The sequence below is a fragment of the Coloeus monedula genome, assembly GCF_965178545.1.
Source record: "Coloeus monedula genome assembly, chromosome: 3".
Classification (NCBI taxonomy): Eukaryota; Metazoa; Chordata; class Aves; order Passeriformes; family Corvidae; genus Coloeus; species Coloeus monedula.
The window spans coordinates 94,654,330-94,680,907 of record NC_138783.1 but is presented as its reverse complement, the minus strand read 5'-3'; the positions used below and the strand labels follow the sequence as shown (position 1 = coordinate 94,680,907).

At 37.4% G+C, this 26,578-nt stretch overlaps 1 protein-coding gene across 2 annotated transcripts in view; it reads left to right on the top strand.

Annotated features, from left to right (window-relative positions):
* The window catches only part of ARHGEF7 (Rho guanine nucleotide exchange factor 7), a 118,277-nt gene that overhangs the window by 77,187 nt on the left and 14,512 nt on the right, over positions 1-26,578 (top strand). For both annotated transcript variants that reach the window (XM_082277313.1, XM_082277314.1), the window contains exons 10-18: positions 8,186-8,324; positions 9,208-9,267; positions 10,414-10,560; positions 12,431-12,517; positions 15,364-15,442; positions 16,786-16,925; positions 17,563-17,787; positions 18,813-18,906; positions 21,805-21,894. In XM_082277313.1, the coding sequence (XP_082133439.1) occupies positions 8,186-8,324; positions 9,208-9,267; positions 10,414-10,560; positions 12,431-12,517; positions 15,364-15,442; positions 16,786-16,925; positions 17,563-17,787; positions 18,813-18,906; positions 21,805-21,894 (1,061 nt within the window). The remainder of the gene's footprint in view (positions 1-8,185; positions 8,325-9,207; positions 9,268-10,413; positions 10,561-12,430; positions 12,518-15,363; positions 15,443-16,785; positions 16,926-17,562; positions 17,788-18,812; positions 18,907-21,804; positions 21,895-26,578) is intronic.

Below are 26,578 nucleotides of genomic sequence, written 5' to 3'. Positions count from 1 at the left end.
TGGTTTTTAATACTCTTGGGCTTAGGTTTTTTTATTTGAGTCTTTATGCTCTTTCCATACAGAGGTCTGGGATTTAACCTATAAATGAAAGATGGCTGTGATAGCAAAGTGATCAACTACATTTCTTTAGATTCAGGGATATCTGTAAAGGATTATCTAACTTTCAGAACTCAGAGAAGTGGTGGTAGAAATGTGAGGGAGAAAAGCTGTTTGTTCTGCAAATGGAGAGGAGAAGCATTTCTTCTCTTTCATGTTTCTTTTTGTGTAGGTTGTCCTAAGAAAAAAATTCAGCTTCAGGTCTCTTAAGTCAGCTTGACACCAAATCCTGGTGGAGACAATATAAGTATTCTAGAGGAGTTAAGTAATTTGGATGTGGAAGTTTGTTCATATGGGATAGCTCAAGGGAAGAGAAGTTGAGATAGACAATTTTCTGTTGAATGCTATTGTGCTACCAGGCATGAATCAACAGAATTGCATCCTGTTCTTTCTAATTACCCCACTTTTGTTATTCTAATACCTTAATTTTTGTTGTTCAACATTACTGTAGGTAGCAAGTGGCTTGACTAAATATTCCTGTTGAGACAGCTGCCCATCGAAAGTGGCTTTAAGCAGTTCAGAATCTCTTCCTCTCAGAATGCCAAAAACTTTTAATTACATTGTTTCAAAATAGGGGGAAAGAGAGAAATAACAAACTGGTTGGAGGCATGAAGAAATTAAAAATACTCAGAACTGTCTCTTTTTTTAGCTGAGATGGTTTAATGTGTAAAAAATCTTCTATAAACCTTTATTTAAAATTTGCTGTGAGGTTTGAGGATAGCCATGATTGTAGTAATGGTGAAACAATTACACTGCTGTTCATTCTGGATAAAATACCAAGGTTTAAGGTTTTTAAGAAAAGGCAATGGTATGTTGGCTGTTTTGTCAGTATAATTTAAGAAGAGGGTCCAAACCTGTGTGTTTTAATACTAGCAAAAATAGGACAAAGAAATAGGTGTGTGTGGAATACTTGGATTTTAATATCATATTTGTAGCATCTGTGCTATTCAATAGCATTTTAGAGAAAAGGAAAAGGCAACTGTCTGGAGCAGTTTGATTTGGAACATAAAGTCTTACTGTCTGCAGAAGATTATTTCTTGCCATGAGCTCTGTGCAATTAATAAACTGAACACATAAGCAGTACCTGTACCTCTGAAAGCCTTTTTTTAAAAAAAACCCTAGCAAATAATTTTAAGACAAATTCTTATATCACAAAATTAGTGTTTTCTACTCAGTTTATTAGACTACTTCTTTTCCTGGGAGCCCATACCAACAACAAAAATCTTCTAGATAATTTCTCTAGATTAAGATTTATAGAAATTCTGTAAAATATACTATTTTTACCTTTTTTTTTTTTTTTTTACTGTCACTGACTAAAAAAAGTTTTAAGGAAATTGGCTGAAGCATTAACTGTATTGTTTCCTTAAGTGATTGGCTCACATTAAGATTGTTAGCAGTTGTCTGGTTTGGTGGAGCATTACATATGGGGGTTTTATATGTCATTGTCTGAGCTATCAAGAGTATCAGTGTTGTAAGACCTGTTAAAATGTTGTTGACACCTTGTAAAGGATCTGTGTGTATGTATAGGTAAAACACGGTAATAGCGTACTCAGAATTACTGTGCACTTCTAGACAAAAACTTTCTTTGAATAGCATTTTTGTGAAGTAGATTCTAAATAGCAGTACTTGGGATGGGGTTGGACATCTGAAAGGGGCATTGAATGTGACTGTCTTTTTTTTTTTTTTTCCTTTTTAAAATTTTTAAATGCCATCCAGTATGAATGCAAGTCTGTTTCCTCTTTATCTTTTGTCATTTGCTTCTTGATCATATTCAGCAGCAACATGGAGGCTTTTATTCAATTAATACAGAATAAGGGGTTGTGTGTGCATAGATGTTCATGTATATGCATGTTTATGTAAATACACAGTCTGGGCCAAAGGGGATAAATTATGTTATTTAAAGAATAAGACATTTGTCATGTTCAAATCTTCAAAGCCACAAACATCTTTCACTTCATTAAGTTATTAATAGACTATTAAAAGACTATTAAAATCATTGGAGACCTGAGGGTGTGTGAACGTGAAGAAATGGGAGTAAAACCTAATGCAACCCATACATGAGTTCAGGTTCCAGAGCTATGTGGTTCTGAAGTCATATTTGCCTCTGAAAATCACAGCAACAACAAAATCTTTCTATTAAGTTTGAGAACAGATTCTTTTCTTGGTTCCAGTTGTGGCTTTGTAAGTTTTATCCAGGTGTTAAAGTTGGTATGCAACATAATTTCTCCAATTTTATGCTGTCTTGAAATTTGGTAGGTACTTTGTTTCAGGAATTGTTTTGGAGCTATTGCATACTTTTTTCCAGAGTTTAAATTCCTTCTGCTTAAGGAACCAAAAAGGATTGAAGGATTAAGTAATTTTTCCTCAGGTCTGTCATTTTATCTTGTAGTTGTTTCTTAAGCCACTAGCTAGAGCTGAAGAGCTGGATTTTGCTAGGTATGGTTGGGTGGTGCTCTGGCAGAGTTTGGCATGTTCCCTTCTCACAGTGGCTGTAGTGCCACTGTACACCATCCTGTTTTGTTTACTTTATTCCACAACAGTCCCAGCTTTTTGGCTCCACTTTATCAGGTTTGATTCTACTATCCTACAGTTTTGCTTGAAGATCCCAGTTCAGGTCTAAGGGTAGGTGTTCCAATTTTGCTTCCTGGTACTGCCTTGAGGGTGTAGAGTTTAGTCAAACTAGCACTGTTCCTGTGTGTGCTTCTGATCATAGACATATGCTTGCCTTCCAGTAAGAGAAGGAACAGAATGAGCAACCGGAGGCGTGAAAGAGTGAATTTCCTGCAGATTAAAAAACCCAGTTGGATACAAAGTACAGAAATGGGTAATTGCAGGAGAAGGAGTGCCAGGAACATGAAATGTTACCTATCTGGGAAAGATCACAAGCAACAAAGTTCAGTGCAACAAGGAAGTAAAAAAAAAAAGCAGGCAGAGGCTAGGACTGGGACTTCCTGTGGATGATATCCAAAAATGACAAGAGGAAAGATATTTGAGTATGGGACTTACTGAAGGTTGAATAACATAATTTAAAAAACCAAATGTAACAGTCCCCACTAATCAGTGGACAAAAAATTCTTTTGAGGAAATATGGACAGTACAGACCCAATGTAACCAGCATCAGGTATGTAATTTTGGAGGGGTAGAGTGGGGTGTTAAACAGTTTTACTTTGTTTAAACAGCAGTATGTTTATTTTAAAACAAAGAGAAGAAAAATCTTCCCAGAAGAAAATTTAATTTGATGAAGAGGCAGTTGAAAATTACTAACACACACCTGCTTTTTTTATTTTGAGAAGTGGCAAATATCAAGCCAGTTCTCAGCAGCAAGAAAGCTATTCAGAAATCTTTACTTGTTGAAACATTAATTTTCCTAGATTCTTCTGTTCTCATAGATAACATGTCCCAAACATATTCTACACTTGCATCACAGACCTAGCAGTCTGGATAAAATTTGTGGAGCTGGAACATCACAATTACTCTGAGTAACTGGAGCATGGAATACAGATCAGCCTGAGTCAGAAAACTCTTTGTGCCTCCCCCACTTTGGTGGATCCCTGAGCCTGCAAGTGTGCAGGCTGATGTCATACGCCAAGCAACAGTCCCCGGGAGAGGAGCTTGACTGGGAAGTTTAGCCCTAGGAAATTAAAAGCTGCAGTTGAGGGGTTGCTGAGCTAAGCTGTGTCACGACGCTCTCAAAATGCGGTGCCTGTGTGCAGTCCTCAGACCCCTCAGCAGTGATAGCTCGTGCTCCATCTATTACAAACAGAGACCTCCTTCAGAAGTGTAAGTTGTGATTTTAAATGTATACATTTTTAGTTCCTGAGGCTGCTTTCCTTAAGGTTCAATGGCCTTTTTTTTTTCCTTCTGTTACTTGCAGGCACATCTGAACTTTGTTTACTTCCCTCTTCCATTTTGATTTGCAGCTTTTGAGGCAGCTGTACTGAGAAAGATTTGAATATATTAATAGGGCTTAAAGACACTTTTCATCGTGACCTTTAAAATATCTCAAGCTGTGAACTAACTCTAGTCTGGAGTGGGGAGAGCTCTTCAGCTTGTGATTTCAGGATAAATGAAGCACAGCATTTTGTATGCTTCTCTGCATTTTATTGTGTAAAGTGACGCAAGTAGTGAATTAAAAGTGTCATCTGCCTCTTTCTGAAAAGCTACTTGCTTAGGCAGTTGTGACTGAGTTGATGATTTCACTGTTCAAGAGATTTTCCTGTTCAGCTAAATGATAGCTTTTTAATTAAAACATACTCTTAGCTGTGGACTGGAGTTTCATTTAGCATATACTGCCTAGGAGACTGTGGTCCTTGCAGGCATCAATTGAAATTGTGACATGAAAGAGCCATTGTCTTTGGCAAAGCAGCTGACATAGACTGTTTTTTATGCTGCAATTAATTAAAAAATGGTTGTGAACTGTTGTCATGTTCAAACAGTATTTTAACCCATTCATTTATTTTTGAAAGTAAACCCTTCCATTATGTCCTGTACTGTATTTGTCATTTGTGACTAAATGAAAGACACTCACTTTAAGCTTTGGGCTAAAGTAACATCCACATTTTGATGGATATTTAATGTCCACAAAGCTGCAGAGGTGCCACGTTGGTGTAGCATGAGTAGAATGCTAAGGGGGTGTGCATGATGGAACTTCCCAGACAAAATTTGGGGTATTAGTGTATTAAAGGGATGTGTGCCTGTATTCAGACTAGGGCTTGAACAAGCTGGCATGTCAAGACTTGTCAGAGAGAAGCGCAGAAGTGTATGAAAGAAAACATTGTCCTCTTGGGAATGTTGGGAGGAAAACGACGTCATTCAGTTTTAATTACACCTATTAACACTGCTCCCTGGAAAAGGCTTCCTGATGATGCCTTTGCTAAGCCTGTTTTTCAGGACTTTGTGTACATTTCAAGTGAGCTGAGGTTTAAACTTGCTCCATAGGTTCCTATATTGTGATTAAGTAAAAAGAGTGATGATCAACACCAAGTGCCACTTGAGCAGAGGATGACTTAACCACAGAGTGTATTTAGTTAAAGGGTTTGCAGAGTAGACAATGAAAACAAGATAATACCAGGTTTTTATTTCAGGTTTCCATGAAGCTGATTTTAATTCAAGCTATAGTGAATTTTTTCCTGTTTTTTTTCACATTTATTTCATAATGCTGAAGTTGAAGAAATGGAACAACAATAATGAGAATAAGAAATGTGAATGTGAGTGAAATGGTAACCAAAGCTCTTCCTACTGTAGAAGCATTAAAATTCAAGAAAAGGGGGAGGGGGAAGTGCAAGCATTGTCTTAGTGGATAGCACAGCAAATCCTATTTATATAATGCATTTATATGCACCCAACAGTATGGAGATGGCTGAAGAAATTAGGAATGGGGGTTTTTGCCCCTTAGCAGTCTAAGGACAAAAATGAGCATTGTTCAGAACAGTGTTAAATTGAGTGGCCTGTGGTACTTGAGATTGGCACATCCTGTGGAAAATGCAGCTATGTTGGGGTGAAGGAGAATCTGTGTAGTACACTTATGGATTGTGCTGCCTGAAATGGGGAAGAGTAGTAAATAGTTTTAAAGGGCAGAGTTGGTAGAATTAGGCAGCAGGGGCTGTGTCTGACTGAAGCAAACAAAATGCAAAGAATGAGTTTAAACAGCTACTTCTTCTTGATTCTTGTAAAAAATGCCTTTAAGGAGATGAAGTATGATGAAGTATCAAGTACTGTGTGTAACCTGACTTTATGGTCCTGAAATGGGTTGGGGTGATTACAGATGGAATTAATGGATAAAACAAAAAAGCAGTCACTTGCATGTGATCAGTGTCATATACATGGAGAATTGAAATTTAAAACCAATGAGTGCCTTCTGGCAGAAGGGCTTTCACAGGTGAACTTTGGTAAAGCTTTCTGTGTAAACTGGGTGTCATACCTTTATTACTTACTGAAAACAGTTTCTTTCCTTTTAACTGAGTCAGGAGGAGAGGCAGTGCCACCACACCATAGCCATGCAGCCTGATGCTTCAGTGAATTACCCTGAATACTTGACCTCGAAGTAGCTGGTAACACCATAAACCCAAGACATAGTTACAAGTCAAAATCTTTATTCTTGTTTAGGGTACCAGTACAGTCAGCTGTCAAGTTCTGAAGTGGTGTGATTTTTATGCTAAGCAAGGGCTGTGACTAAGAAAGCATTAGGCAGAGTAGATCTTCAGCCTCCAGGTATTCAGAACTGGCCAGCTTTACTTGATTTTAAATTTAAGCTCAAAAAGTACTTGAGTTTATCTGTGTTGCATTATTATAATTCTTTATGCAAGGTATTGTAGGAGGTTTTTCAATGTGTTTTAGTTTTGGCTAAAACCTGTCTATGTCACAAGCTGATTTAGAAGGCCTGAAGTTGCTGATATATCCTGCTTAAGAGGGATGTAAGGTCTTTCCCAAGTGTGCCCAGCCCTTCTCTTTGCATCAGTAAAATGCACAGCAGGTGTTGAGAAATCCCCTCACCCTCTGTCTCCACTCTGTAGTTAAGTGTAACTGAAATAGCTCAAATACATGCACTGAGGAGTGCCTGGTTCTTGTTAGAATGGAGACAGAAAGCTCTTGAAAGAGGTGGTGTAAAATTATGATGGGCCTGACAATTCAGAAACAATGCTGGATATACATAAGCAAGGTAGTATAAGTAAATTCCAATTAACTAATCTGAAGACAAGTAAACTTGGAATAAACTATGGAAAAGTACCTTCTCTTCTGTGAACTGGAGGAAACTTTGGTGTCTGGGAGGAGGGATGGTGGGTAAAGCACTTATGTTGGGATGGGAAGGTTGCAGTTCACAGAACTGACTTGTTTAGGTTGAAAAAGACTTTTAAGATAGCAGTGTTGGGTTAACAGTTGGATTCTAAGTCCACCACTAAACCAAGTCCCTCAGCACCATGTTTGTGTTCTTGTTCTGTTGTCTTCATCTATGTGGACAAATGACATTAATAAGTAGTGTCACTTGTTCTGAAATGGGAAGGAGTGTGTGTGTGTCTTGAATGCAATAAGAGGTTACATTTTCAATAAACAACATTCTGTATTTCTTTTATTTAGATTTTTGCCTTTAGAATTCTGTGTTCTTTGGCAACTTGTATTTTATGAAACCTGGCAATCAGCCCAGATGCTGCCATATCTTCCGTTCCCAATGGAGAGAGCTCATTTTGTTCTTGGTAATTTAAACTCGAAAAGCTAGTCCTCCTCCACCATAGTCCTCTAAAATCTCTGCTTCATAAGCAGAAGATGTAGCTATTTTGTTTCCTTGATAGCAAAGGGAGCTGAAATTCTCACATCTGGTGCTTTAAGTGAGTTGCTGTAAAAAGTTGAAGGGCTGGACCAGCTCTGAATTATTCAAATACCAAAAAATATCTGGAGAGGGGAAGTAGCAATTCATGATACATGGAGAGAATGGATTTCTTACAGTGGCTTTGCTGTCAAAAAAAGTGTGTTGTATAAGTCTACATGTAGTGAAACCCTAGCTCATTAGGGAATAGACTGAGTGGTGATTATTTCTACCATTTGTGTGGATGTTGGTCATTTTTTTGCAGTAACACCTTGGATGTGAGATGAGGTCATTAAGTGTGGGAGAGAAAAAATTTCTGAAATGTTCTGTCTTCTCATTCTGTCACCATCAAAATACCTATTTTATTATTATATATAAAGCAATTGACTCTTGCTTGTGTATTACTTGTGTAAACCACCTCTAAGGTGGTATGTAATTTTACTAGCATAAAGAGCTGAGTAATAAAATACAGCTTTATTCTGTAATTGTTGCTTGAATGATGGAGCATTTAGGAATTGTCTTTGAGCACTGGTTGTCTAGAACAGTGGATTTGATCCCATGTATGTTTTTCCCTGGATGACCCCAAATCTGCAAATGGCTTTTGTTCATGTATTTTATTTAATGCACAAAATTGGTCACAGCACTTAGGTTATACTTGAATTAATTTTTATTAGGCCTCCTGTTTTATTGTCATCTTCATTGCAGGTGAAAGACTGAATCATGAATCCAATGTAATTTATTTGTGTTGATAATTTAATCCTAATTTGCTTAAATATCTTGTGTACACAGTGAGGAACTAGGAGAATTCATGGAGATGAAAGGTGCCAACAGCCCTGGGATCCTTGTACTGACCACGGGCCTCAGCAAACCTTTTATGCGTCTGGATAAATACCCCACGTTACTCAAAGAGCTTGAAAGGCACATGGAGGTATATCTTATCAGCATTTATGTTCCAGCTTAATGATGATTTGACAACAATTATTTTAAAGGTACATGTCAAACATGATGGGACCCAAAATTACATTTGTTTGCTCTTCCGTCAGCCTTCTAAACTACAGGCTGCAGTGGTTTATGTAAAAGTCAGTGCAGCGAAACTTCCTGTAAAAGCTAAACATTTAAAATAAAACTATCCAGAGAAGCTAATCATCATTCCTAGAATAGTCTTATCACAGTCTCTAGTTGACTTGACATTGAATGTGTCTCCCGCACACTACTTCAGGCCGCTTTATCTTGTAGAGGGAGTGCTGCTTCTCACCTCAGCATGTCAAACATATTGGCAAAATAGTCCCTCTGACTTCTAGTGATTGCTGTCCAAAAGTGATGTTTACAGGAAGAGAAGGTGTTTGAGGACCTACTGTTTTCACCTGTTGCATTTTATAGGTTAGATGTTTGGAGTGTGAAAAAAGAGAAAAGTAGAAAGCGTGAGGGTCTTGTCACACAGCTTAGTTTGTCAGCCAGTGACAGCAGAACATGTTAATTAGCCTGTAGGGAATCACCGTTGTGACAAAGCTAACCAGCCAAACAAAACTCTGTAAATACTTTCCTCTTAGGATTTCAAAATCTCTTATGCACTAAGTCTTGTAAAACTTCTGTGGCTCTATTTTAAGTATAACTAGGATTGTGCTAAGGAACTGCAGTTTTACTGGAAGCCAGACCCAGCAGTGTTAGATACAAGAAGGCTATGAAGAGACCAGATCAGTCTACAACTTCAATTTTGCAAAATTATTTATTTGTTTTTACTTAAGCCTCTAACATTTTTTAAAATTAATTTTGCTTGAACTTTTAATGTATGTTTTCTCCATTGTTTTTAGGATTATCATCCGGACCGTCCAGATATTCAGAAATCCATGACTGCCTTCAAAAATCTTTCTGTAAGAGTGATAAAAGAATAGATGATGTATTTTAAGTAGAATGTTTTCTAATTTCATGTCCCTCTATTGCTTAAAAAAGTGAAGCTTTTTAATAAATGTGTAGTAAATTTTCAGAAGCATGGAAATCAATGCTGTATGTGGGCAGAGCTAAGGATGGTAATTTGTTGGGGAGTTACAGCAAATAGACTATTGGTATAAGCATTGTGCAAAGTATTCTGCACCTTTTTGGCTGCCCGCTCATCATACTTCATCTCCCTTTCTACTCGTGCTAGCAGGACTAGTGTTCTGAAGAAGAGCTTCTTTACAAGAAATGAGTACATGTTCTGTTTTTTTTTTTTCTAAGTGCATTCCTTCTAGGGAAATGGTGTTGGATTTTAGAGAGAGGCTGAAGAGGAAAGTGCTAGTGAAGTTCAGAAGATGCAAAACCTCTAGTAATAATTGGAACAGGAAGCCTAATTTGAACAGATAAGCTGCTACTGTCTTTACAAAAAATGAAAAACTATGCCTCAACTGCAACAAGCGTATAATTAATGCAGTCTCAGTTACAATATGTGTTGTGTTTTGTGTTAGAAATGTGTGCTGCTGATAACCTGGCACTTTTTATTTTTTAAATCAGAAAATTTAGTATTGCTTGTGTTCAGAAGAGGTTTGTGGATTACATCCTATTGGGTACTATACAAACTAGAGCAGGTTGGAGTTACTTAATAAAAGTAGGAACACCAGGTTATACACATTAATGGTTTGCACAGGTGGCACATCTCTTTTTACTGAAAGAAGATGCTTTGTTGTATAGATGTGTATTTCTGACAGCTGTGTTACTCTTTTCTGCTGAGCATGTCCATTTCTGGTTAGTCATACCAAAATTTGAAATATAAAAGAAGGAGTAATTTGAGTAACAGCGCTATGATTGAATTTGGAATAGTAATTGAAGTCAGTGTATTGAAAAGTCATAATACTTAACTTAGTAAAACTAGTTTATAAAAAAATATTTGTAATAGTCATCTAAATGAAAATGCTTCATGTAAGGTGCTGTCTTTTGTGTATTACAAGCACAGCAGTAAATACAACTGTAGTAGTATTTTTACCTGTAACTCATTCCAAATTGGTAGAGTTTATAGAGATGATGTTTTTCCCGATGTTTGTTAGGCACAATGTCAAGAAGTACGGAAACGGAAAGAACTTGAACTGCAAATACTGACAGAAGCTATTCGTTGTTGGGAGGGAGAGGATATCAAAACACTTGGCAATGTGATTTACATGTCCCAAGTCATGATTCAGTGTGCTGGAAGTGAGGTAATGTCCTTCTCATCTTTACTGTCAGTCTTTCAACAATTTTGAATAAAATTCATTATAATCATTATGCAACAGAAATAGAGTGCTTCAGAGATGGTAATCTAAGTTAAAATCTTTCTCTGTTGATTTAAGGCATTTTTACAAAACCTGAAATAAAATTCCTTGAAGATGGATGGTCTCATTTGTAAAATTTACTGAAAAGTGACTGAATACAGCAGTTATAAATATTGTAAGATAATTTTTGCAGGACTTTTAAAAAAATACATAATTAAACAAGATTTTCCATGTGTTCTTAAGTTACAGGATCATTTTGCATAGCAGTTATTACAGTGTGTTTTAAATAGCAAAAGGTTTAAAGTTTTATATTGTAAGGTGTCTGAGACAAATTTTTTTTTTTTTTTCTGTTTTGGGCACCTTGCTCAAGTAGTAAATTTTGAAATACAAGCTTGAGAACCAAATGATCTTTGAGAAAAAGAATAAGAAGATACATTAGAAAGTTGAAAGTGACAAAGTCAGGTTATTTTTTTTTTAAAAACCAAAGAAGCAAATAAAACAAAGAAAAGCTTGTCTTACCAGAAATAATGTTAAAATAATCTTAAAAGCAAGTGCTAACAGAAAGGCAATGTTATACAGGTTACTGACGTTTTTATGGCTTGTTGTTCCCCTGAAAAATCAATGAGGCTTTGAACCTGATGAGGGCTTTTGAATTGCAACCTCATTCAGTCCATTTCCTCCCTTAGAACAAAGAGGTCCATAAATATAAAGAAAAAGAAAAATGTTTATGGAACTGAATATTTAAAAGTTAGTCACTTAATATTTTTCTCTCAGATATTTTGCTAGGTGTTAAAGTAAATAATAAATAAGATTCAGTAGAGCTGATAGTGCATCTTCTGCAGTCATGTCTCTTTTTGAAGCCTTCAAAACAAATCACCATCCCCCATGCTCATCATGAGGTAAAATGTCAAATATAATGGACTTCTAGAAGTTTCTGTGTAGCATTATGGCTTTTTGGCGAGATACAGAACAGCTTCATTTGTGCAACGGCAACTGGCTTTGGTTTTGTCTTCCTAAAAATGATACAGACATTTGCAGATGTTTACTTAAAAACATTAAAACTTGCTAAGGACTTGTAATTTTGCAAAGATGCTTGAAATTAAGACAGTGGCTCTGTCAATTGATATACTTATTTTGTTATTAAAATATTACACTTTAATGCTTCTCCCTTTTATCTATAGCAGTAGATTCAGAGTAAACTTATTCCTCCTTCCATAAAAATACCCCAAAACAAAACCACAATGGGTAACTTCATACATGAAATCAGCAAATTAAAACCAGAACAAAGTAATGAGTGCTTTTGTTGAGACTATAGTAATTATTGCTTTGCTTTTTCTACTTTGGGGCATTATCCAGTATTTAAAAATCTGATATCTCCAATTTGAGAGACCACAGTCTTGATACGACCGTAAGAGTATCCATCTAAATTATATGAAGAAATAGATCCAGTGTGTAATTTTGGTTTTACTGAAGTTGGCCAAACAGTTGTTATCGTATTAAACAAGGTCAGCATTTCACCCAGACTGTACAATTCCTGCTTTGAAATACTAGGCTGTACTCACCAGGAAGAAGTATAGGCATGTGTTAGTAGCACTTTTCTAATAGAAAATAAATAATTCTGTCATCATCTTCCCTTTTTTTTCTTTTCTTTTTTTATTTTTCTACATTCAGTGGAGAGATAGTTTTGCAATGAGCAAATATTTGTGGAGTAATCATGCAGTTATAATGCTGATAGCTTTTAACAGTATAAAATAGAAAAATGGGAGAGGGGACTTGTGATGGTGTATTTACTTTTTCATTTTCTTCTTTTAACAAGGAAAAGAATGAAAGGTATCTTCTTCTCTTCCCTAACATTTTGCTAATGTTGTCTGCCAGCCCAAGAATGAGTGGGTTTATCTATCAGGTAAAGTAATACATTTACATATGTGTAAAAATGTGCTGGGGTTTTTGTTCTTTCCAAATGATATTTCATAGGAAACTTGAAAGGATTATTAAACTTTTGCATTTATAAAGATCAAAGGTAATATCTGCAATAAGAAGTGGTCATCTGTCTTAAAATATTCTGGCCTAGAAGCCCAGGGTTTGATTTTCTTTGTAGTTGTGACTATCACTGAGGAGACTTTTTTTTGTACCTTGTTAGTAGTAGCTGATGAGAGGAAGTATTGGTAGCTTTTTAGATCTGTGTAGGAAACCAGTGCTGCTGCGTGGGTTTGTTAGTGCTCTTTGACTGCTGCTTGAGTCTTAACAAAATTGAATAGCCCCCTTAAGATTTCATTAATGTGGATTAGGCTGTTACCATAGTTTTAGATGCATCCACATTAGTGCTTTTATCTTTGAATCAGTGGCACACTTTTTAAATTCATCTTTTAGTTTTTTCTGTTTAATGAGTCACAGAGTAGAAGTTGCTTTGGGGCTTGCAGACTAGATTCCCTCTGGATGAAGCTGAAGGCATGCTCCAAAAGTATGCTTGATCTGCTCTAAATGTAGGAAAAGATCAAGTACATGGACTGACATTCAATCCCTGGCCCCAGCCTTGGGCTCCCCAGTGTACCACCACCTGAAATGCATACAGTGTGGCACTAGGGACCTTAGCACCAGGTGCTTTGCTTCATAAATCCCTGCTCATAGCTGGTAGACACAGCCTTTGGGCTCTCCCAAGTTTCCTAGCTGAATACTTGTGGCTTTTGCCCCACAGGCCTGTTCCAGAGGTGGAACAACTGCTGTAGTGCAGGAGTGCCATTTGTCTTGGCTCCCTTGTAGCTCTAGGCTGTGTTTCACAGAAGCACTTGCATCTTGGGTATGAAATTAAACAGTCTGTCAAGCTTTATTTTGCCTCTCCTATTGTGTATCACTTGCATTTCTTCCTACCTCCCACCTTATCCTTTAGGTGCACAGCATTTTTCAATAACTAACTAAATAAATAAGCCATTTTCTGTGATTTGTCTTCAGCTTCTACTCAGAATGGCCACAGCCCCTTCTTAGTGTTCACTCTCCAACCATCTCTTGAAAGCAAAACTCTTAATTTCCTCGTAACCTCATGTGTGATAGTCCCATCACTGAGTACGTCTCAAATTTTAATTGCTGCCTATTCACAGCAAGATGAATATTACACTTATTTCATCAGTGTTTGTCTGAGACAGTTGCTCAGAGCCCATGTCTAGAGTTTGTAATGTGGGCATCCTGGACATTTTTTCTGAGGTTCACATCTCAGAACTGGGATGGATAAGGGCAGAAGATGATGCGGTTTCTTCAGTCATTCTCAGGGAAATTAGGCCACTGAAGGCATCATCCAACAGAACACCTTCTTGCATTTCTGAATAGCCCAATTGTCAGGCTTCAGATTTTCTGTTTGATATCTACCACAGGAGCTAACGGGAAGAACTTTTAGCAGTGGTAAACTGAAGTCACAAGGAGCAGGGACCATACATCTTAGGAGGGGTACACAATTGTTTGTGAAAAGAAGGGGAATATAAATGATTCACCATTTCAGTTCAATTTTCTCTGTTTTGCTGATTTTGTACTTTTTCTTGCCACATGGTTCAGATCTCTGTCACCAGTCTTGCCTAGTGTACCCCCATATTCCCTTCCCACCCATGTCAGCAGTTCTTGCACATCTCTGTTGTTGTGGTTGTATGCTGTGTTACTCATGAAGCAGCAAACATGGAAAAAAGGGAAAAGAGCAAATTTTAGCTGCATTGTGTTGTGCACATGGCCACCATGTTTCCTTCAGTGGGGAAGCTGCTACAAGAAAACTCCTCCTTTCTCTTTGGTATCTTGGGCCTGAGCATGCTCTGCGCCTACAGAATACCAAGTGATTTTTCATTTTCAAGCTTCTAAGAAAGCTTTGTCCATTCTGCTGTCATTAGGAAAGAAGAAAACATAAAGTTGGTTTGTATTCTTTTTGCTCTTTTGGAGCCAAAATTCCACAGTACATAGTATTTGTGTGTTCACCAGCATTTGCTGAATAGTGTTTCTGTGCAGGAGAATACAGGATCTCTCTTAAAGAGCTTTTATTGAAGTTTCATTTTTGGTAAAGCCTTTCATCCCAAAAATACTCGATTTTATTTATTCTTCTGTGTTTCTAAAGGGTCAAAAAGTTATCCTAAACTGACTTTTTTTCCCTGTTTGACTGGCTTTAAAATGGGATCTTTTGCAAAATTAGCATGTTCTTCTGAAGAAACTTGACAAATGTGAAGGTGTTCATGGCTTCCCCCCCTTCCCCCCCCCCCCCCCCCAAAGTATTTCCATGAGGGAATTTAGCAGTGGCATTATTAGAGAAATAAATAGTCAGTAAATAATAGATGCATTTATTTAGTGAAATACTCCTTTATAAATTTACTTGTTCTACAGACCTTATTCTGGGAGCTAATCAAACAGTTTGCAAACAAATGTGCTTAAAGAAGAGTCTCAATTACCTCCAATCGTGTAATATGGATGACCCTGAAGGTCTCAGTTTCAAGAACCTGAGACTGAGCAATGATCACTGTTACATTTGTATGGATTTCATAGCCTGAATAGCTATCAGCTAGACTTACTGATGTCACAGATGTCATTTGCAGAAGTTGGACATATGGAAAAACTCCCATTGTGAGATGTCTGTGTGAATTTTTAAATGTTTTTAAACCCTTTGGGGGGTGTGTGTCAATTTACTGTGAAGGTCTTTGAGAGCTTCAAGTTAGTATTTTCTTTAGTTGGTAAGGTTTTTATGTGTTTTGTATTTAATGCCAATGTTACTTTTTCTTTTTTAAGGGAAAACTGCCCATGACGGGAATGACTATTACAAAGCTAGAAGACAGTGAAAACCATAAAAATTCATTTGAAATATCAGGTATTGCCCATTAGTATTTTTATTTACTACTTATTCCAGGATATACGGTTTCAAACATCAAATACTCGCCCTGGACAGAGGAAGAAATTTTTTCGTTGTGAGGGTGACCAAGCACTGGCACAGGGTGCCTGGGGAGATCACTGTCCTTGGAGGTACTGGAAAGCTCTCTGGCCGTGACCCCAGGCAACCAGCTCTAGGTGTCTGTGCTGAGCAGTGGGGGGAGTGGGACTTAGAGGTCCCTTACAGGCTCAGCCATCCTGTGATTATACAAACTTTGTAACGCAGCTGCCCGGAGCCTCGCTTGGAGACTGCTTTTTACTGCTTCCCTTAAGCAGTTCAGGAGCTCTTTGTGTGGGATTCATCCTGGAATTTCTGTATCTTAATGAATGGAGGCAGTAGCCTTGGAGAAGGTCTTTTATAATAAGCAGTTCAAAGTACACTATTTACTGAAAGAATAAGAATTCAAGAGACTCTGGAAGAGTTTTCTTCTAGAAATTGTCTGCCACTTTCCTGAGAGACCTTTAGCATCTCTGATGTTAATGATTGTTGCCATTATGCTTATATTGGGTCATTTCTATCTGTTTAGTCATTCATTTCATCATGTATGTCCTCAGGTAATTTAAAGGACAGTACAGGGTCCGTATGGTGGAGCTTCATACCTTCATTAATTTCCTGCATCAGTTCTACCTCCAAGCAGGTTGCATTTAAATAAGGCAATTTTCACTGTCTCAAGTATGATATCAATGCCATGAGGCACAGAGGAAAAAATTGTTAATGTTGAGAAAAAAACCCACTTTTTTTTGAGAGAATAGCTATGGAGCTGACCTCAAGGGGAATGTGGTGGGTTAAATGGTGTTAAGTGCAGAAATGAAAGTTGTCTTGGGTTGAGATTACATTCCCAAGTGATTTTTGCCTTAGCTTTAATTTTATGCCTTCTTCTGAGAGAAGATTGGTGAAGTCTTATTTTATAACTTTTCCTGTGTTGTAGTGTACAGACTCAAGGATGACGTTTTAGGCTATCTGGTGGCTTTACTGGGGAAGATGGAGAAGCATAAGGCTGCTAGATGAGCCTGTCTCCTACTCTTGTCATTTAAGGTTGTGCTTAATTACTAGAGCTGGGAAGAAAAAAAGTAGAACTCCTGTGCTTGACTATGAATAAATACATTGAGGCGATGTGTGTCACAACCTGGAAAAGTGGGATGTTGTACTGAAAAAAGGTTTTAAATTTTTGCTTAGTACTGAGAGCATGTAATGTTTTAGGAAACGTGTCTTTTTTAATCATGTCAGATTGACTAAGTTGTTCTTTTTTCATTTCCTATGTCTTTCTGATATCTATCACCTAGGAAATATGATTGAAAGGATATTAGTATCTTGTAACAACCAACAAGATTTGCATGAATGGGTGGATCACCTGCAGAAGCAAACCAAAGTCACAACTGTTGGGAATCCCACCATTAAACCTCACTCTGTGCCATCTCACACAGTAAGAAAGAGCTTCTGGGTTGAAGTGAATGAGCAGAATTAGCTTATCTGGCAAATATAACACCATGGAAAGCCTTATTTTTTTAAATTGTTCATTAGTAACAAGAACTGAATGTTGTCACTATAGTTTAATAGGTAAAAAGATCATTCTGTTTTTAATTGTGCGAACAAAGAATAAAATGCTTTAAAACTCAGTGTAATAGTTTAATGGGGTAAAAGAAAGTCCATTATCATTATTTTTTCTATTTTGGCCATCACCATCTTGTAAGTATACTTAGAACATTAGGTTGTAATTGGTGATGTACTTGACAGGCTGTGGAGAAACAGTAATTTTTTTTGGGTTCTGCATTTGAATTGCTGGATATGAATGGATATAAATTTAGCTCTGCCCTTAGTGGTGAGAGAAGTGGGAGCAGGGTTTCTCATAGCTGTTCTTTGTTTAGTTTCTGCTCTGTGGTAGACAATAAAAAAATTTTAAGCCTCTTTTTTCCAAAAAATAATTTAGTGTAAAATTTTTCAAAGGCCAGCTATAATAAACATAAGTGCTATATAGCAAGTGGGATTATTTCACCAGTCCTTGATGACACTGTCTCTGTTATGATAATATGCTTTCTTTGCTTTCCTGTCATGTTTGACAGCTTCCTTCCCACCCAGTGACTCCCTCCAGCAAGCATTCAGACAGCAAGCCAATACCACTGACTCCTGCCTACCACACTCTCCCTCATCCATCACATCATGGGACTCCACACACCACAATAAACTGGGGACCGCTGGAACCTCCGAAAACGCCCAAGCCTTGGAGTCTGAGCTGCCTGCGGCCTGCACCTCCATTACGGCCTTCAGCAGCTCTTTGCTATAAAGAGGTGAGATGCAGCAGCCAAGAAAAAGGACAGCGTGGCAGGCCTTTGATAGGAAGTTTTAAATTTTTTTGTGGTGGCTGTATGTGACTTTCCTTTAATTTTGTAAATCTCCTAAACAACAGGGAAAAAGTGAGAGTTGATCTGCAGTGCAAGATTTGTACTGAGACTTAGTTGCTACAAGAGGTTCTTCTGTTTGGCCGTACCATGTGCTAATTTTGTAATTTAACTTAAAATCCTTTCAGGCTTTCATGTGTAGGCCACTAAATTCACCAATGTATTTAAATTTCAATCATCTTTATAGTGTTTAGCATAAAATACCATTCAAAACGCACCTTGATCATGTTTGGTAGGTCCTGCTCAGTCACCTTTTTACTGTCTTGTTCTGTATTTTCACAGATGATGTGTTGTATCCTTAAGGTAAAGGGTAGACCAGCATTTTCCTTTTGTTTCGAAAACTTAGTATTGTTCCTGTAAATTATCATGACCACATTTTGAGCAGAAATGCTGCTGGGTTTGTTGTTTGTTTGGGGTTTTTGCTTGTTTGTTGGTTGGTTTGTTTGTTTTTTTTTTCCCCTGTAGAGTTCTGTAAAAACAGACCTAAACTTTTACAAATTTTGGCTTTAAAGAGTATACTACCTGCCAAGCTTCCTTGTTAGGTCCTTTTTTTACCTGTTTCCCAGAAGAGAAGTAAAATGGGTTGTCTCTTCAACCATTCAGGAAAAAGACCTGTGTTAATATATTCCTGCCTCTTCCCTTCTCTCTAGCTCCCATACAGGCTGAATGCCTTTGCACCAGGTTTTATGTATATTTCTGTTAATAGAACAGATAAAATACTTGACTTTGTGTATAGTTGGAGGAAGGGTAGAGAGGAAATCAGCCAATTCAGGCAAATTGAACATGGCAAAAAATACTAGGAAACTGTATTTTGGTTCTCTTAAAAGGTTTGCAGTAATTTCTGTATGCATCTTAAAAGTTAAATTTTTGAAATAATGTGGAGAAGCTCTACTCTTTTTATTTTTCCTGTACAGGATCTCAGTAAAAGCCCTAAAACCATGAAAAAGCTGCTTCCCAAACGCAAGCCAGAAAGGAAGCCATCGGATGAAGAGTTTGCACTGAGAAAAAGTAAGAGAGACTTGAACAAGTAACTGCACAATAAAAAGGCTGCAATTAACATCACTTTAAATTCTGTGAGAGTTGTGTGTACAGTGTAAGCAAGTTATCTGGTTTCCTCTCTCATGTCAGGGGAGAGTGGTAGGTATCTCCAGCGGCTGGTTTGTTCTATTCATTTTAGATGCTTATGCTACAATGGCATTAGTTGCTTTGTAGAGCTTTATTGATTGCTACCGTGGATGTCTGCTTGTGAAGTGCTATTTCTGTTTGTTACAGAGGGAAGGGAGGTTAACTAGAGAGCCAAGTAAAGTTCAGTAAGGTAAACCTGTCTTTTAGTACTGTAAACAACAATGTGAAGATGCTGTCCCACTCTTGCAGAGTGCTTTGTAGCTATGTTTTTAGATTGGTCTTGGTAGGAGCTTCTGTTGTCCTGGTGCTGGAAAGCTGGTTATTGCTGCTTATTTGAAGACAAGTTGCTTCCACAATCATTGCTTCTAGGATCCAACAGTCTTGTCTTATTTCCTATAAATAAAGTCATTTGCTCCTGTCTGTATCTAAACTGCAGATATTTAGGCTGCTTGAAGTCTGAAGAAAAACACTGATCTGAGAGAGACTGATTAATGTACAGAAAGAGAGAGGTCAAAATCTGGATATTGGGATAATTTGAAGTGGAGGGAACATTAATGTTATCAAGCAAACACAGTATTCACTTAGTTGTCAGTGTCACTGTAATTCTTCCTTAGAAATTTGTGTGAATGAATAATCTGATTACTTGTATCAGTAAAATACAGGGTGTTTTTTTGTAAGATTTTTGCTGTAGCTTTTGTTTCTCTGTGTCTGTCCTTTGCTCATGGGCTTTTTAAGATAGTCTGTGCCATGAGTGTTCGGTGCATGAAGTGTGTTTTTGTGGCAGCTGTCTCTCACAGGCTTATACAGAGTTGGAGAGAAAAAGCTTTTCCTCAGGGTGCTCTTGGCTTGTCTAAGGTGTTAGTCCAGCCAAATGTTCTGTGAATTTCATGTGGCAGAGGTTAAGGTAGTGAGTAGAATGATTCTCTGTCTGTGGATGTGTGGGTGGATGTTGTAGTTCAGGATGTTTTACCCTTTCAGGAAGGTATCTGCTTAGGAAAACAAAAGTACTGTAATACAGTATCATTTCAGATGGTGGAGAATGGAGATTTGGTAGTAATGATAATGATAAAGCCGTCAACTTGCAGGTTTAGCAATTTTTAAAGAACACAGTGGGGAGGAGTTAAGGGTTCTTACCTGGGGGAAAGAAGGGGTCTGTAGCTTCCAAATACATTGTTCTACTCCTTAGTAAATAACTTCCAATAAAAGCTATTTTTTGCAGCTTTAAGTCAATGAGGTAATGTTACTTACAGAAATTCGTACAGATTCTTGGTATTCATCTTCCCTAATCAGTAATTAGAGGCTTCTGTTAGTGTTCCTTCAACTTTCTCAACTATTTTCTGAAGCTATTAAAATTTCCCACTGAGGAACTTTTATTGAACTTAAAGCATATTGATAGATAGGTCTGGCTTTTGTTCCTTCCCTTCTCAGGAATCCAGAGGGGCTGTGTTTTGAGAACTGCTGTGTCAAATTAACATTTTAACAGCCAAAACTGAGGTGTTCCAACTGAGTGCCCTCAAAATGCTGTTTCAGAAATGTAGCAATTGTCCTGCTACTGTAATAATATGGTGCTGCATTCTAACTATGAAATCCAGTTACTTTTCCTGCTTTGAAAGAGGGATAACCCTTAGTTTGGAGTTCCTGCATCTCTTAAACTGTAAGGAAATTATATTTGGTAAAGATAATTTCTGCAATAGCTAGCTTGTCCTGACAAATGTTTGGAAAGTTGGCTTTGCTCTGGTGATAATAAACCACAAAAACCACCACGATGCATTGGCTGGGAGAGAATACAACTAGATTTTGATGTTGAAGGCTGCTCAGATTCGTGTAGCAGGAAATTTTCAAACCTAGTTATTTCACAGGGGGAAAGAGGAAAAATGCTTTTAAAACAGTAAATTATCTTGCCTTGCACATGGACTTCTGGTTCCATCTAAATTAATGGTAGAGGTACCTCTAGATTTCTGGTTGGAATTTCACTCTGTTGCAAGTGAACAGTTTGCCAGGATTTTTACTGAGTCACCCAAGGAAAAGATTTGCTGTGGAGCTTTACCTTTTGGAAAATGTTGCCATGTTAAGCTTGAAAAGTTAAATTTTTTCAGTAGTGCTGTTTCTACGTTGAAGTCTGAGTAGTTTAAAGTAGTCACTTTTCACAGATATATGTACCTGATAGTGGAAGCTTTCCTACTGCACGCTGGACTGAAATAGTACTGAAACTATGCTGTTAATTCTGAGTTTTATTTTCAGTTGTGTGCTGTTGAAAGGGGTAAATCTGATCTTTTTTGTATGTATATATGTATACACATACACATGTATAACACACACATATATGTACAAATGACAAAAGTTTTCAAGATATTTTCTGTGAATTAATATTCTGTCTCTTGATTTCTTTGATAAAATAATGAAACAGTATGCATATTGAATTGTTTGTTTATATAATAACTTGAGTATGTAGGGGTTTTTCAGTAAAATGACTGCTTTAGAATGAGAGTCCTCACACTTCCAAACACATTCTGTACAGCATTAGATGCTCAGAAATTTTTTTGAATGTGGGTGGATACTCTGAATTGAGTTTTTTCTAAGCGTTTAAAAATAGTATTTGTCTTATTAAACTGTTACTTTTGTTCATTCAAGTTTGATTTTTCAAATGGTATGATTAAAAGAATTTTAAAGGGTTGATTAGGCTGAACTTTGGACTCAACTGAACTGTACTTATTTACAAAGGCTTTTCTATATTAAGAAACATGCCCATGTTTAAAATTCTGTTTTTCCCATTGATTCTAGGTACAGCTGCTTTAGAAGAAGATGCTCAGATTCTTAAAGTCATTGAAGCATATTGCACAAGTGCCAAAACACGTCAAACACTAAATTCAAGTAAGTTAGAAAGTACTGAAATGGGTAGAAATGGCTAACTAAAACACAAGACAGTTTGCAAAAGAGACTGATGTATATTCTCAGGCCTTTGCAAATAGCAAGTTGGACCTGCAAATAATAATAACCTGTTTCTGGTTTAATATCAATGCCAAGTGTTTATGTATTGGATGCCAAGAGCCATGGTTGGAGACTATTATTTTTTCAGTATTTTGAAACAATCCAAAACAACAAAAACCCAAAAGTAACTACTTTTCATGGTTTAAATATGTACTAGAGCTTCACCAATGAATAAGAGGTGTCTGAACTGAATATAACAGCTAATCAGTATGCTTTTGGATAAATTTCAAGAAGCTGGTAAGTAGGAGGAATGAAGAAGTCATTGTAATTTTGGAGGACTGTATTTTTGTTGTGTTCTGTTCAACAAAGACTTTCTCTATGGAAAAGTAACCTAGACCTATAAAAATGTCTTTAATTTTATTGCCACTAGTTGTTTTTAGTATTAATTACAAATTTTAACCCCGTCTCATAATTTCAGGAGAGAGTGTTCTCAGTTGTGTGTTGCTTAAAGCCATTTTTAGTTTCTCAGATCAATACCTAGCATATTGAAAACCTGTAACGTGCCTCTGGGGTCCTACTTCATTTAATCCAAATCAAGGTTGCCATGTGGAGTTCCTCTGTATTGTAAGTAAAACGTTGCTCAAAGCAGGGGAGTCCACCAGCATGTGTTCCATTTACACAAGGAAGGAGAAAATGCTGTTGCGTTTGTTCCTTTTTGCACTGTTGAATACAGATTTAATTTGGAGATCCTTGGAACACAGTATAATGATCTTGAAGTACTTGGCTGGTTTTGCTGGAACTAGAAGACTGGACATCATAACTTCTTGTCCACTAAAGCTATTTAAATTTTACAATATTAATCACTGTTACTGCTGTCTACAGTGCTCTGGGCCTGTTTTGCTTCCAAGCAAAAGCACTTTATGCTGACAGTTGAAGTTCTAAAATGCAATTGCAGACTTAGTTCTTGAATTTTCCTAACATATGTTCACTTGCTGTTGTCACCTTGGAAAAAAACACAGCTACTTTGTGTTCCCGTGTAACTTACAATGGGAATGTGGCAGTTGTATTAATTGTAAAAACTTTTCAAGTAACAGCAAAAGCCTTAATTTTGATTTTTCTGTCTTAATGAACTGCAGATCTCCAAGATCATGAAATTAGCTACTACTATTATTTTTGTACCAGTACTAATGTTTTTTATAGCCCTACAGTCATTACAGTAGTGTGTTTAATTGGCTAAAGGGAATGAATGAGTTCAAAGTTCTGAAGATATATACTGTTGTTCCAAATAAAATCAAATGAGATGATTGCCGTTTAAACACCTCAACTGTGATCTGTTATTTCCAAGGATAATGTGACAAGAAATGGTTGGGAAAACATTTGCACTTGCACAGTAGTGTGTGTGTGCAGATATGAAATGGATATGATTTTTTTTTGCTTGCCTATTTTTTCTTTCTATGTATATTTAAGAAATATACATAGCGCTGTGGGTATCATTGCATACATCAGAAGTCAACAGCTTTTATTTGCCCTTAATTGCAGCAAGAAAATTTTTTTATTGATTCGGCACACAGCTGCTTTGTTTGGAAAGCAGTGTTGTCACCTAAGACTAGGTTCCAGAAGGTCCATTTGAAGACTGGAATTGGAAGTGGGGAAAGAACTGATAAAGCTGGAATTACTTCTGTTGGAGCAGTAGTCAGTGTAGAATAATAGAATGAGAGAGTCACCTGTCATCTGGGAAGTGCGCTGGTTTTTTACATACTCCATTCTTACCTCCCTGTTAATATTCTGCCTGTCCCTCACAGCACTCACTGGGCAATTCCCCTACCTTCACCTTAATCTGCTGCTTTTGGCAGTGTTAGTACAGCAGATCTATGGCACCAGTGCAGACTGGTAAGGTGTGGCATTAGAGGTAGCAGAGCAGCAGTTGTTTGGGTGGGAAAGAAGTGGGATTTAATTTGGGTAGATAGATGGAAATGAAAGAGCAGAGTCTGACTTTCTCATGCTTCTTGAACGCTGATCTTATTTTGCATTTCTGCTTCAAATGAAGACTTAATCTTCTGCACTATCTCGGGTATGGTGGCTCATAACATGGCCACTTACCTGGCTTCAGTCCTTGGATATTGCCAGGCCTTGAAAAATTAAACAATTGTCCTTACTATGTTTGACCAACTACCCTAGAGATCTGAAAGTATTCAACTGGGAGGAAGGACTCAGATGTGCAGGAAGAGATGTGTGAGGGGTCAGAATGGGCTAGGCTGTGTCAGTGTTAGCCTCTTGGCCCTGTTTTTCTGTGAGTTAATTCACCACATGGTTTAACAAATGACAAGGGGTATGGGCACAGAAAAAAAATGTGCTTTGACAGTCTCCTTCAATGGGTGCAAGATGTTGCTGCTGACTTAGAAATCAGCAGCCCTGCTCTGCATGAGAACCTTTGCATTTTTTCCCCCTGCATTTTCCTCTTCACGGTGGTGACACAAACACTTCTGTTGGCTGTGTTGTGAGCTGGTAGAAAAATTACCTGCTTGAAAAAACTAACCCTACAAAAGATTTTTTCATCTGAAGCTGTTTCCTGACCTGGCTCGTGAAGCAGCTGTACAAAAGACTGTGTCATTGCAAGGGAGGGAAAGGATAAGGTACAGACATGTGATGGGGAAGGGGCTGTTGCTTTTCACATTGGTGCTGGATCATGCTGGCTTACTGTGTTTGTTTACTGCTCTGTGCCCAGTCAAATCCTCCCCAGACCAGAACTGACTCTGTATTTCAAAAGAACCTGACTTCCTTTTCAAAAAATTCTATTTTCAAACTATATTTTGTTACTCAAAATTCTTAACTGAGACTGCCTAGAAACTTGAAAACCACTTCAAAATTGTATTGTAACCATTCAAACATTATTATATGCTGAGTGTAATTTATACCTAAACCCCAAACAAATTTGAAAAAAAAAAAAAAAGAAAAAACCCAACTTTGGTGCCTTTTTAACAATATTTTCTCTTTTCCTTCTCTTCCCATCACCTTTTTGCTTTTATTTCATGTGTTTGGTTGTGGCTATTCCTTACGTTCTCCTCCTCATCCCACCTCTGCCTATCCACATCCACCATTTCATTTCACCTATACATCCTTAGCATGGCAAGGCACTGACCTGATGCATAATCACGTCTTGGCTGATGATGACCAATCAAGTCTAGACTCCTTGGGTCGTCGCAGTAGTCTTTCTCGTTTGGAGCCTTCAGACCTCTCAGAAGACTCTGACTATGACAGTATATGGACAGCCCATAGTTACAGAATGGGGTCTACATCTCGTAAGAGCTGTTGCTCATATATCTCTCACCAGAACTAATGCACTTCTGAGCTTTTTCTTAACAAATGCTTGTTGTATCACAGCCTGCTTTTCTTAGATGTTTTCTTGCTGTTCCTTGTCTCTTTAATGTGATATTTTAACAACTTCTGAGGGAGCTCCTGAAACTTCAGTTATACCTGGTGGAAGGCTCTATTGTCAATTCAATACACATACGAATAAGTCATTCTAAAAAGTGTATATCCTGTTAAGGATGATACTTCTTGAGGGTTTTTTTAACTGACAGATGTTAATTTGTAGCTCTGAATGGTCTTTTTTTTTTTTTTTCTTTTGACTTGGTCAGTGTAGTAGCAGGTCCTTTATTTTCTTTTTTTTTTTTTTCATTTTGGATAAGCACATTTTTATATTTTGTACTGAAACCATACTGGTTTGAGAGCTGAGTGCCAGCTATACGGAAATACCTTAGCGGTAGTGGTTGGATTTTCTACATATTATTAACAAAGTACAAAGCTGGTAGAGTAAGTAAAATGCAGCTTAAAAATAAGCAGTACAAGAGCTGTAAAATCATTCAGATATTCATGTATCTGGCCTATTTGTTTGGAAGAGCATTTGCTAATCCATAAAAAATTCTGGTTTTATACTGCTGTCTTTTGCTCATTGCTTAAAATGTTTATATGAAGGACCTCACTGCTCTTTCCCCACCCCAGTCTGGCAATTGTCATGAAAACCTGGCAGTCCATGCTCATTACATGCAGTGTTTTGGTACTCTCATGTTACCTGTGGTCATACTGTCACTTTACTGTATGCAGTAGTGTGGCAGAAAGCAGGGTTTAGATGTTTACTTGCCTGTTAAAATGCACAACTGTCAACTCTCAATTGACCATTCTTCTTGAAAAGACGAGATGAAAATGGTTCCCCTGATGGAGGCTCCAGTGTTCAGCATCTGAAACTCTAGGTACAACTGTGATCAAATTGGCTTGTTTGAAGTTCTGAATAATAGAATGCTTGGCTTTTGGGTTGTACTGTTTGGAGCATGTCTGTGACAGATTTTATTGTGTCTTGTAACTTCTCTCATAAGTAGGTTTGTTTTCAGCAGCAGCTCTTCACTTACAGTCATGTTGGCTTTTTCAGAGAACTGTGACATGCTGTGCACAGCTGAAGGTCTCAAACCTGTGCCTGGGGCACTGCTGGGGTGAAGTGTGTGTGTGTGTTCTGTCTTGTTGCTAAAGTAATTGGCATCAAAACAAAAATGGCATGTTTTCCAAATCTTTGTAAGCATTAGGGAAAAGTGTGATGAAAGGACAGAAACAGTTCTCAGTTTCTCCAGGGTTC